The sequence below is a fragment of the Elephas maximus genome, chromosome 21 (genome assembly GCF_024166365.1).
Source record: "Elephas maximus indicus isolate mEleMax1 chromosome 21, mEleMax1 primary haplotype, whole genome shotgun sequence".
Taxonomy (NCBI): Eukaryota; Metazoa; Chordata; class Mammalia; order Proboscidea; family Elephantidae; genus Elephas; species Elephas maximus.
In genome coordinates this window covers 82,736,953-82,749,740 of record NC_064839.1, presented here as the reverse complement: position 1 = coordinate 82,749,740, position 12,788 = coordinate 82,736,953, and the positions used below count along the sequence as shown (strand labels likewise).

General features: G+C 41.3%; 1 protein-coding gene across 1 annotated transcript in view; it reads left to right on the top strand.

Moving 5' to 3' along the window:
- The window catches only part of ENPP6 (ectonucleotide pyrophosphatase/phosphodiesterase 6), a 179,177-nt gene that overhangs the window by 60,649 nt on the left and 105,740 nt on the right, over positions 1-12,788 (top strand). Inside the window, exon 2 of the mRNA XM_049864731.1 lies at positions 8,763-8,942. Within this exon, the coding sequence (XP_049720688.1) occupies positions 8,763-8,942 (180 nt within the window). The remainder of the gene's footprint in view (positions 1-8,762; positions 8,943-12,788) is intronic.

Genomic DNA, 12,788 nt, shown 5'->3' with positions numbered 1-12,788 from the left:
TGCTGAGGCGTTTTTCTTAGTAAATTGTGAGATCCTCATTTTCATAGTGCTTGACTTTATGTTAGTTGAGTCGTTACGTTTTTCTTGGTTTTTATCTTGAGTTATAGAGTTGTTATACCTTTTTGTGGTTACCTTATTATTTACCCCTATTTTTGTAAGTAAAAACCTAACTTGTATTGTTCTATATCGCCTGGTATCACTCTCCATATGGCAGTTCAATGCCTCCTGTATTTAGTCCCTCTTTTTGATTATTGTGATCTTTTACCTATTGACTTCCATGATTCCCTGTTATGTGTATTTTTTTTTAAATTAATCTTAATTTGTTTGTTTTTGTGATTTCCCTATTTGAGTTGATATCAGGACGTTCTGTTTTGTGACCTTGTGTTGTGCTGATATCTGATATTATTGGTTCTCTGACCAAACAATATCCTTTAGTATTTCTTGTAGCTTTGGTTTGGTTTTTGCAAATTCTCTAAACTTGTGTTTGTCTGTAAATATCTTAATTTCGCCTTCATATTTCAGAGAGAGTTTTGCTGGATATATGATCCTTGGCTGGCAGTTTTTCTCCTTCAGTGTTCTGTATATGTGGTCCCATTCCCTTCTTGCCTGCATGGTTTCTGCTGAGTAGTCAGAACATATTCTTACTGATTCTCCCTTGAAGGAAACATTTCTTTTCTCCCTGGCTGCTTTTAAAATTTTCTGTTTATCTTTGGTTTTGGTGAGTTTGATGATAATATGTCTTGGTGTTTTTCTTTTTGTATCAATCTTAAATGGGGTTCGATGAGCCTCTTGGATAGATATCCTTTCGTCTTTCATGATGTCAGGGAAGTTTTCTGTCAGGAGTTCTTCAACTATTTTCTCTGTGTTTTCTGTCCCCCCTCCCTGTTCTGGGACTCCAATCACCCGCAGGTTATCCTTCTTGATAGAGTCCCACATAATTCTTAGGGTTTCTTCATTTTTTTAAATTCTTTTATCTGATTTTTTTTCAGCTATGTTGGTGTCGATTCCCTGGTCCTCCAGATGTCCCAGTCTGCATTCTAATTGCTCGAGTCTGCTCCTCTGACTTCCTAGTGCGGTGTCTAATTCTGTTATTTTATTGTTAATCTTTTGGATTTCTACATGTTGTCTCTCTGTGGATTCTTGCAACTTATTAATTTTTCCAGTATGTTCTTGAATAATCTTTTTGAGTTCTTCAACAGTTTTATCAGTGTGTTCCTTGGCTTTTTCTGCAGTTATCCTAATTTCATTTGTGATATCATTAAAAAAGCATTCTGTAAATTAGTTTTTTATATTCTGTATCTGATAATTCCAAGATTGTATCTTCATTTGGGAAAGATTTTGATTCTTTTGTTTGGGGGGTTGGAGAAGCTGTCATAGTCTGCTTCTTTAAGTGGTTTGATATGGATTGTTGTCTCCGAGCCATCACTGGGAAACTAGTTTTTCCAGAAAATCCGCTAAAAAAAAACTGCAGTCAGATCCCTATCAGAGTTCTCCCTCTGGCTCAGGCTATTCAGATGTTAATGAAGCCGCCTGGGGAGGGTGGGGGAGGGAACAGAGAGATAGGAGAGTAGCACCTCAGAATATAGCCAGAGTTGCTTGTCTTGCTTGGAATGACTATTATATCTGAGACTCCCGCGGGGCGTGTCGCCTATGTGTGCTGGCTGTGTGGAGATTGCCCCCGGGGCGTCTGGCCCGCTGGAGTCACGGTCAGATCCTCCGCTTCCAGCCCCACGCCCAGCGTCAAGGCTCCCCTACTGGGACGGTGCACTCTCGACTCCAAAATCAGTCGCTGCCTCCCGGCGACTTCTCGTCCCTCCAGCCACGTGGTTGTGCCGCTCCCGAGAACCAGTTGGGCCTCCTCCCGGGGTTAGTTCAGATGGGTGGAGCAGGTCCCCGTGCTTGTGCCATGACCGAGTGTTCCGGCTGGGACGCTGCTCTCCCCGCTCCAATACCAGTCGCTGCCTCCCAGGGACTTCTCCTACCGGCTGCGTTCCACGCCGCCCGCGCGACCCGGCTGGTCCCCTTCCCGGGGTTAGTTCAGGGGGGTGGAGCAACTCTCCGTGTTTATGCCATACCTGCGTCCAGTCCAAATCCCTGCGGGACGGTTCCCCGGCTCAGACGCTGCTCTTTCTGCTCCAAGACCAGTCACTGCCTCCCGGGGAATTCTCCTACCGGCTGCGTCCCACGCCGCCCGTGGAACCGGCTGGTCCCCCTCCCGGGGTAAGTTCAGGGGGGTGGAGCCGCTCTCTGTGCTTGTGCCGTACCTGACTGGTACCCTGGCTCCAGGCTCTGGAAACAATCGCTGCTTCCCTGTATTAGTTCGTTCTCCGTCTCTAAATCTGTGTTTGTTGTTCAGGGTTCATAGATTGTTATGTATGTGATCGATTCACTTGTTTTTCCGTGTCTTTGTTGTAAGAGGGATCCGAGGTAGCGTCTGCCTAGTCCGCCATCTTGGCTCCGCCGACTTTTCATTTTTCTTGATCTGTTCTCAGGATTTGTTCTTTGTTTTTGGTTTTAACAAGTGTGATTATGATATGTCTCGGTGTTTTTCTTTTGAGGTCTATCCTATATGGGGCTCATTAATTTTCTTGGATAGTCAGCTTTTCATCTTTCATGATATTAAGGACATTTCCTGTCAGCAAATCTTCAGTGATCATCTCTGTGTTTTCCATTTTCTCCCCCTGTTCTGCAACTCCAGTCAAATACAAATCTTTGCTTTTGATTGTACCCTACATCTTCCTCAGGGTTTCTTCTTTTTTCTTGGTTCTTGTCTCAGATTTTTACTCAAATTTGTATCCAAGAGTTTGTCTTCAATTTTGCTGATCCTTTCTTCCATTCTTTGAATTTGCTCCTAAATCCTTCTATTGCCCCATCCACTTAGTAAATCTTGTTGTTTACCTTTTGGATTTCTAATTGTTGTTTTTGTATGAATTCTAGTTGTTTTTTTATTTTGACATTTTGTTCCTGTATTACTTTCCTGATTTCTTCCATTGTTTTGCCTATCTTTTCCATGATTTTGTCTAATTTTTCCTTATTTTTGTCTGCATTTTCCTTAATCTGTGGGAGAAACCTGAATATTAGAGTTCTGAATTCCCTATCAAGTAGTTCTGGTGTCTTTTCTTCTAACAGAAGGTCATCTGGAGTTTTATTTTGTTCACTTTCTGGAGCCATCCTCTCCTGTTTCTTTTTTTTTTTTTTTTAATATACTTTGATAATGTCTGCTGTCTCTGGGACATCAAGGAATTATTTTCTTTGTTTATTGATTGTAGATTTGATTGTTTTGTACTGCTTTTTTGCTTCATTTGGTTATGTCTAGGCAGGCAGGCTGGGTGTGTTTTGTTGCTTGCTTGCCTGTGAACACGAAACTCCTCACCACATTGTCTAGGTTGGCAGGGCCGGTCACTCCACTATGGTGCAGTAGAGCAGGTCCAGCAAGGGTGGACGGGTGGGGATGGGTATTTTGCATGAACTGGGGGTGATGGAGCAGGGCTGGGGGGCAGTGCAGGGTAAGTCTCAGGAGACTGAATCAGTGCTACTCAGTGTCATGGCATATGGTGCATGGTGTAGATAGGCAGGTGGGAAAGGAGAGGATGTGATGTGCAGAGCCAAGTAAATGGATGAAAGAAGGGAGAGAAAGACAAAAAAAAAAAGTTTAAAAAAAGCAAAAAATGAAGTTAAAAAAGTAATGAGAAGAAAAGATAAATAAAATGGCAGTGCAGTAGGATTCAGTGGGTGGGGGTGGGGCAGGACCTGTGAGACAGTGTCCTGGTGGCTCCCTAGTGATGTGGCTCAGCCTGTTGAGAAGCAGCATATGTGGCACATGAGGCTAGGCGGGTGGGAGAAAGGAAAGGAAAGATGGGAAAGAGTGAGAAGAAACCACAATGAAAGAAAAAATTTAAAAACAAACAAAAAATGGTGGTGGAGGTGCTGGCCATTGGGGGTCTGGCAGAATTCGGCTGACAACAGCATGGCCTGTTAGGAAGGGCTGAGGCAGCACATGGACTAGGTAGGAGGGAGAAAGAAAAGGAGAAGGGGAAAGGTAAAGAAAAATATAAATATGGCACTGAGGGAGCTGGCTTGTGGCAGTGGCGCAGACCCAGGGAGGCCGTGTGGCCAGAGGCTGTCCAGCTAAGCAATACAGCATAGCCTACCAAGAAGTTGGGGCAGTGTATGAGGCGGGGTGGATGGGAGAAAAGAAAAGAAACCAGAGAGAAAGAGAGAAGAAACAATAACAAAAAGAAAAAAGAAACAATAACAACAGCAAAAAACAATAAACAAAATGACACTGAGGGAACAAGTCAGTGACAGCAGCTCAGACCCGGGGAGGCAGTGCATGGTGACTCTCCAACTGAGGTGTACAACGTGGCCTCTCCAGAAAGCGCAGGGGTGCTGTACAGGGCTGGCTGAGAGGGAGAAAGGAAAGGAAGGAAAAGTGAGAGAAAAAAAAAGACAGGCAAAAAAGAAAAAGAAAACAAACACACAGCCCATCAGGAAGGGGAGGGGATGGCACATAGGGCTAGCTGGGAGGAAGAAAAGAAAAGAAGGAAGGGAGAGAGAGAGAGAAGCAAAAAAAAAAAAAAAAGCCCAAAAAACAAAATAAAGAAACAAACACACAGACACACACAAGTGGCGCTGAAGAGGCCAGCCTGGTGGGGGCACAGTGGACCCTGGAGGCAGTGAGCTAGTGTCTCTTTGGCCAAGCAACCATGGTCCATTGGCATGCAGTGGGGTCATGTAGAGGGAAGAAGGATAGGGAGTGGGAAAGAGTGTATCCCTGGTTACCGGATGCTCTGTCTCCTGCTGGGAGCTCCATGAAGTTGCTTTCCTGTACTTCCTGTCTGTAGCTGTAGCCCAAGATGGCGAATCCAGCCATATTAGCTGGTATGGGACCTCCACTCCACAGCTCTCTTTGTTGTCTGTTCTCCATCAGTTTCTTATTCTATTTGGTGCTTGATTGAGTTCTTTATCCTTTCATTCGGTAGTTAGGGTTCCAGGATTGAGGTTTGTGTGTTTTACTTAGTTTTTCGGGTGTTTGCTGCAGAGGGACAGCATGGTGCTTCTATCTATAGCTCCATGTTGGCTCAGCCTCCCATCCTTTGATTTCTTGACTGCTGCTTCCATGAATGTTGGTTGTGGATCCAAGTAAAATGAAATCCTTGGCAACTTCAATATTTTCTCTGTTAATCATGATGTTGCTTATTGGTCCAGTTGTGAGGATTTTTGTTTTCTTTGTGTTGAGGTGCAATCCATACCAAAGGCTATAGTTTTTTATTTTCATCACTAAGTGCTTCAAATTCTCTTCACTTTCAGCAAACAAGGTCGTGCCATCTGCATAACGCAGGTTGCTAATGAGTCTTCTTCCAATCCTCATGCCCGTTCTTTTTCATATAGGTTACAGTCTTGAAAACCCTATGGGGCAGTTCTACTCTGTCCTATAGAGTCATTATGAGTCAGAATCAACTCAACAGCAATGGCTTTGGATTTTGTTTTTGTATGAAAACAATGAGAAAAAGTTAAGACTGATCAATAGCTGAGTAAAAAACCAGGCTCATGACAACCTCATGCATGTAAGTGTAGAATTGTGCTCCACAGGGTTTACAATGGCTGATCTTTTGGAAGTAGATTGCTAGGCCTTTCTTTTGAGGAGATTTTGGGTGGATTCAAACCTCTAACCTTTTGGTTAGCAGAAAAGCACATTAACCATTTGCACCACCCCAGGTAGCAGCAACTGTATAGATACCCATCTAGTAGAGATGGAATAGACAGATCCTCTATATTCTCACTGGATGTGAAGGCCAACTACTTCTCAGATGTTCAGAAATGAGTGCTCGTCAAGAAACTTCTAGTGATGGTTATTATATGAGGACACACTTGAATAAGACTTTGGGGAATAAAAAATCGAAGTGTCATATCCTGCCTCTCTCCTTCAGATGTCCTAGATATGAGAACTATTCCATGAGCTTTCTCTAAGAAAAGCAAGTAGTACCCCTGTCCTGGCTGCTGCCATGAGTAGCTACTAGCAATCTCGAGACTTCACAAGTCCTTCAAGCGGCAAGTTGATTTCCACATTTTGTGTTAATAAATTTATAAACTTCTAGGTCTTGGGGATAAGAGGAAAAAGTAAGTAGAAAAATTTTCAGCTATATTTGTAAATTTTCATGCCGAAGCTTCCCCCATTTTCACAATGAGTACTCCCCCTCCTGGTAATCCCTAGGGTGTGAATGGCTAAGCAGCCGGCTTCTAACTGAAAGGTTGGCTATTCCAGCTCACCCAGAGTCACCTGAGAAGAAAGGCCTGGCAATCTACTTCTGAAAAATCAGCCACTGAAAACCCTGTGGAACACAGTTCTACCCTGACACACATGGGTCATCGTGAGTCAAATTGTTCTCACAGCAACTGGTTAAATTTTAAAGCCCCACAGAGCTGCCATTCGGCAACTTATGCCAGGAGCAGCCCACAAGAGGAGGGAGGACAGAAGTAGCATTCTTTACACCATGCCTGAAAACCGCCTGATATTTGTGGTTTGTGACAGTGTCAGGAAAGTTTCTACTAAAGCCTTGAGAGAAGGGTCCAAATAACCAAACACAGCAAAGTTCTGTTTGAAGAGCCCAGGCTGGAAAATCAAGAAGTACTGCAGATGTAGAAAACCAGACATGCGTCAGGAGATGAACCCTGCGGACTGCAGAAGCTGCACATTGGGTTTTGTTCTGTTCCTTCAACCACCACTTTGACCTAGACAATAAAAATAAAAAGCAAGAGAGAGACAGGGTAGGTAAGGAAACCAGCTCCGGCAAGAGGAGGCTCAGACTGCCACAATCACGCACTGCCAGCCTGAATGTACACATGGAAGGAAAATCAGCTCAGCTGCGCGAGCTGGGGAGCGCACCTCCCCCTGCTGGCTTCCACAAAAGGCAACTCTTCCCGGAACAAGGGGCAACCCCTGGGGACTAGCAGAGCATCTGTGATTAAGCCTTTGAAGAATACATGCTCCCGTTTCAACTCCAGGCCCAAGCCACCAAAATATTAAAAACCCACTTTCTATATAGGGCTCTGAGGTGACCTTCTTCTTTGAAAGAGCTCCGCCCTACACTTGGAAACTCTTACTGCTGGTTCCAGGATCTGCAGGCACCTGTTACCCACAGGAAGTGAGGTGGAGCCTCCATTCCTGAGCATTACCTCCAGCCTTTGAGGAGGTGTTGAGTCTTTCAACTCTCTCTTTCTGTCTGCCTGTCTGTCTCTTTGTTTCTGTCTCTGTCTCTCATACACACCAAACCAAAACCCCACTCATTGCCATTGAGTTTATTCTGACTCATAGCAACCCTACGAGGTTTCCAAGGCTGTAATCTTTAAGGAAGCAGTCAATCTCAACTCACAGTGACCCCATATGACAGAGGAGAACTTCCGCATGGGGTTTTCTAGGCTGTAACCTTTACTGAAGCAGATCACCAGGTCTTCCCTCCTATGGAACTGCTGGGTGGGTTTGAACCAGCAACATTTCGGTCAGCAGCTGAGTGCTTAACTGTTGCACCACCAGGGCTCCTTATTGTACATAGGAACATTGAATAAATGTTAGTTGAAGGGATAGATAAAATAGTAAGTTTCTTAACCATTGGAGAAATTACCCAAAGCTCTTGTTTTATTTTCTCCTTTAATGTTATGAGTCCACATGTGAAAGCTCTGGTTAAGGTAAAAAGCTAACTGTACAGCTGTGTGTAAAAACCCTTTTGTTTGGATCTCCACATTTTAAATTCAAAGTACGATTTACAAACAGCCTAGGTTGCTGTGACTAAAAAAAAAAAAAAAAGTTTTTCCTTTATGGTTATTTTTGGTCTCCAAATTTTCAAAATTGTACTTTATGGTCTCTCCTTATTTTTGTTTAAAAATAAAATAGGTAGAGGGATAAAAAGAAACAACAGCAAACAAACAGAAAGCAAAAAAAGCAGCTTTGATTAGGCAGAGTTAGGGAGCTCGGTGAAGCATGCTTGATCCTGGTGCCAAATGACTCTCACTAAAATTGCAGCAATTTTGGATGCACTTGCCAATGTTCTTGTTATTTTTACTTTAAAGATGTAACAGGTTGCTCCAAAATAAATAATTTAAGCTAATGTTTCAAAAGTGTCCAAGTGCTTGCATCTTTGCCTTCTGGCTTCTCTTCTGGGACTGAACTGTGTCTAATATAGCCAACCTCATTTCTATATAACACTCCATGTAGAAGGTTGATTTCTTGCTTAGTTTTCCAAAGATGAGTTTATTTTTCACCATTCAGTCCCAAATGTCATAGGTCTTATCATTGGGCAATGCTGAAGTGACAACTCCAGGAAAGGAAAAAAGTCCACAACAACTAGATTTCTACTCTTGTGGGAGGAGAGGTTGGGAGGGGTGCTGTGAGCACTGTGAGGTGAGAGCGTAACTGAAGTCCCATGGGAATATACTATTTCCATAGTGATTCATATCTAGACTTTAAACCATGAACAATGGGTTAAATTCTGCACATGACGCTCTCAGTTTAACTTAAAACAGCTTTGGATTTGACAGATTAACTTCACTCAAAATGGCCCCATCTTCAGCCAATTATTGGACATCTCACTGGATTTTTTTGCCTGTGCGGTACAGTCTGGGAGAGAAGAAATGTCTATGATAAAAAGAAATGAATAGCAAATCTTCGTGCTATTCTGTACTTCCTAAATTATTATGAATGGTTTTTATAATAAAACAAACACACAAAACAATAACCTGACAGCTTTGTGCTTTCATCAATGTAGGCCGCCATTGTGAAGTCCACCAGATGATTGGGAACTATATGTGGGACCCCAGCACCAACAAGTCATTTGACATTGGGGTCAACAGAGACAGCCTGATGCCTATCTGGTGGAATGGATCAGAACCTCTGTGGGTAACTCTGACCAAGGCCAAGAGGAAGGTCTACATGTACTACTGGCCAGGTGAGTGTATTAACATCCAGGCCCCTCCAGCCTTCCAAATCCCAGAACACCATGAGGCCTCTTTGAGGACAAAGGCCGTAGACATCCTGTTCAAAGACCAAGCCATAGCTTGAAGAATGGAATCTTTGTTTAACAAATATGCCTTATGGGTATCTTTTTACTTTGTTTTGAACTTCCTAACGTAATATCAGACACATATGCCATTTCCTGATTCCCTTCTGGTAAGGATTGCATTTTGTCCCCTCAAAATATGTGTTGTGTATACTAATCCCTATAGGGTCGCTATGAGTCGGAATCAACTCGACGGCACTGGGTTTGGTTTTTTTTTTTTTGGTATACCACTTTTTATACCTGTGGTTATAACCCCATTTCAGAATGGGTTCTCTTTGTTATGGTAATAAGGCAGTATTAGTGTAGGGTGTGTCTTGAGTCAATCTCTCTTTTTTTTTCCTTTTTCAAGTTTTATTTTTGTTTGGAGTGAAGGCTTTTTCTTTTTTAATTTTTATTGTGCTTTAAGTGAAAGTTTACAAATCAAGTCAGACTCTCATACAAAAATTTATAAACACCTTGCTATATACTCCTAATTGCTCTTCCCCTAAAGAGACAGCACACTCCTTCCCTCCACTCTCTCTTTCTTGTCCTTTTGGCCAGCTTCTGACCCCCTCTACATTCTCATCTCCCCTTCAGACAGGAGATGCCATCATAGTCTCATGAATGTACTTGATCCAAGAAGCTCATTCTTTACCAGTATCATTGTCTATCCCATAGTCCAGTCCAATCTTTCCAGATTCCTCCATGTTATGAAAAGTTTCACGGATTGATCATTGCTCTTTATCGGTGTGTAATATTCCATTGTGTGAATATACCATAATTTATTTATCCTTTCATCCATTAATGGGCCCTTTGGTTGCTTCCATCTTTTTGCTATTATAAACAGTGCTGCAATAAACATGAGCGTGCATGTATCTGTTCATGTAGAGGCTCTTCTTTCTCTAGGATATATTCCAAGGAGTGGGATTCCTGGATTGTATGGTGGTTCTATTTTTAGTTTTTTAAGGAAGTGCCAAGTCGATTTCCAAAGTGGTTGCACCGACCAGCAGCGTATAAGTGTTCCAGTCTCTCCACAACCTCTCCAACATTTATTATTTTGTATTTTTTGGATTAATGCCAGCCTTGTTGGAGTGAAATGGAATCTCATTGTAGCTTTGATTTGCATTTCTCTCATGGCTAATGATCGTGAGCATTTCCTCAAGTATCTGTTAGCTACCTGAATGTTTTTTTTTAGCAAAGTGCCTGTTCATATCTTTTCCCCATTTTTCAATTGGGTTATTTGTCTTTTTGCAGTTGAGTTTTTGCAGTATCATGTACATTTTAGAGATCAGGCACTGGTCAGAAATGTCATAGCTTAAAACTTTTTTCCAGTCTGTAGGTAATCTTTTTACTCTTTTGGTGAAGCATAGGTGTTTGATTTTTAGGAGCTCCCAGTTATCTAGTTTTTCTTCTGTATCGTTAGTGATGTTTTGTATACTGTTTATGCCATGCATTACGGCACCTAATGTTGTCCCTATTTTTTCTTCCATGATCTTTATTGTTTTACATTTTATCTTTAGGTCTCTGATCCATTTTGAGCTCATTTTTGTGCACAGTGTGAGGTATGGGTCTTGTTTCATTTTTTTGCAGATGGATATCCAGCTATGCCAACACCATTTGTTAAAAAGACTGTCTTTTTCCCATTTAACAAGTTTTGGGGCCTTTGTTAAATATCAACCACTTATATGTGGATGGATTTATGTCTGGATTCTCAATTCTGTTCCACTGGTCTATGTATCTGTTGTTGTACCAGTACCAGGCTGTTTGGACTACTGTGGCGGTATAATAGGCGCAAAAATCAGGTAGAGTAAGACCTCCCACTTTGCTCTTATTTTTCAGTAATGCTTTACTTATCCGGGGCCTCTTTCCTTTCCATATGAAGTTGGTGATTTGTTTCTCCATCTCATTAAAATATGTCATTGGGATTTGGATCAGAATTGCATTAAATCTATATATAGATCACTTTCGGTAGAATAGACATTTTTATAATGTTAAGTCTTCCTGTCCATAAGCAAGGTATGTTTTTCCACTTATGTAGGTCTCTTTTGGTTTCTTACAGAAGTGTTTTGTAGTTTTCTTTATATAAGTCTTTTACATATCTGGTAAGATTTATTCCTGTTTTTTAACTTCTTGGGGGGGGCTACTGTAAATGGTATTGATTGGGTGATTTCCTCTTCGATATTCTTTTTGTTGGTGTAGAGGAATTCAACTAAGTTTTGTATGTTTATCTTGTATCCTGATACTCTGCTGAACTCTTCTGTTAGTTTCAGTAGTTTTCTTGAGGATTCTTTAGGGTTTTCTGTGTATAAGATCATGTCATCTGCAAATAGAGATACTTTTACTTCTTCCTTGCCAATCTGGATGCCCTCTATTTCTTTATCTAGCCTAATTGCTCTGGCTAGGACCTCCAGCACAGTGTTGAATAAGAGTGGCGATAAAGGGCATCCTTGTCTGGTTCCCAATCACAAGGGGAATGCTTTCAGAATCTCTCCGTTTAGGCTGATGTTGGCTGTTGGCTGTTGGCTGTTGGCTGTGTGTAAATGCCCTTTATTATGCTGCGGAATTTTCCTTCTATTCCTATTTTGCTGAGAGTTTTTATCATGAATGGGTGTTGAGCTTTGTCAAATGCCTTTTCTGCATTAATTGATAAAATCATCTGGTTCTTGTCTTTTGTTTTATTTATATGATGCACTACATTAATTGTTTTTCTAATGTTGAATCATCCCTGCATACCTCTTATGAATCCCACTTAATCATGGTGAATTATTTTTTTGATATGTTGTTGAATTCTATTGGTTAGAATTTTATTGAGGATTTTTGCATCTAAGTTCATGTGGGATCTAGGTTTGTAATTTTCTTTTTTTGTGGTGTCTTTACCTGGTTTTGGCATCAGGGATATGCTGGCTTCATAGAATGAGTTTGGGAGTATTCCGACCTCTTTATGCTCTGAAATACCTTTAGTAGTAATTCTTCTCTGAAAGTTCCATAGAATTCTTCCGTGAAGCCATCTGGGCCAGCGTTTTTTCTGATGGGAGTTTTTTAAATTACCTTTTCAACCTCATCTTTTGTTATGGGTCTATTTAGTTGTTCTGCCTCTGTGTGTGTTAGTTTAGGAAGGTAGTGGGTTTCTAGGAATTTATCCATTTCTTCTAGGTTTTCAAATTCATTAAGGTACAATTTTTCATAGTAATGTGATATGGTTCTTTTAATTTCAGTTGGCTCTGTTGTAATATCACTCGCCTCATTTCTTATTCGGGTTATTTGCTTCTTGTTCTGTTTTTCTTTTGTCAGTTCGGCCAATGGTTTATCAATTTTGTTAATTTTTTCAAAGAACCAGCTTTTGGTCTTGTTCATTCTTTCAGTTTTTCTTCTGTTTTCTATTTCCTTTAAGCCTGCTCTAATTTTTATTATTTGCTTCCTTCTGGTGCCTGAGGGTTTCTTTTGTTGCTCTCTTTCTATTTGTTCAAGTTGTAGGGATAATTCTTTGATTTGGGCCCGTTCTTCTTTTTGGATGTGTGCATTTATTGGTATAAATTGACCTCTGAGCATTGCTTTTGCTGTGTCCCAAAGGTTCTGATAGGAAGTGTTTTCATTCTCATTGGATTCTCTGAATTTCTTTATTCCATCCTTAATGTCTTCTATAACCCAGTCTTTTTTGAGCAGGATATTGTTCAATTTTCAAGTGTTTGATTTCTTGTCCCTACTTTTTCTGTTATTGATTTCTACTTTTATGGCCTTATGGTCAGAGAAGATGCT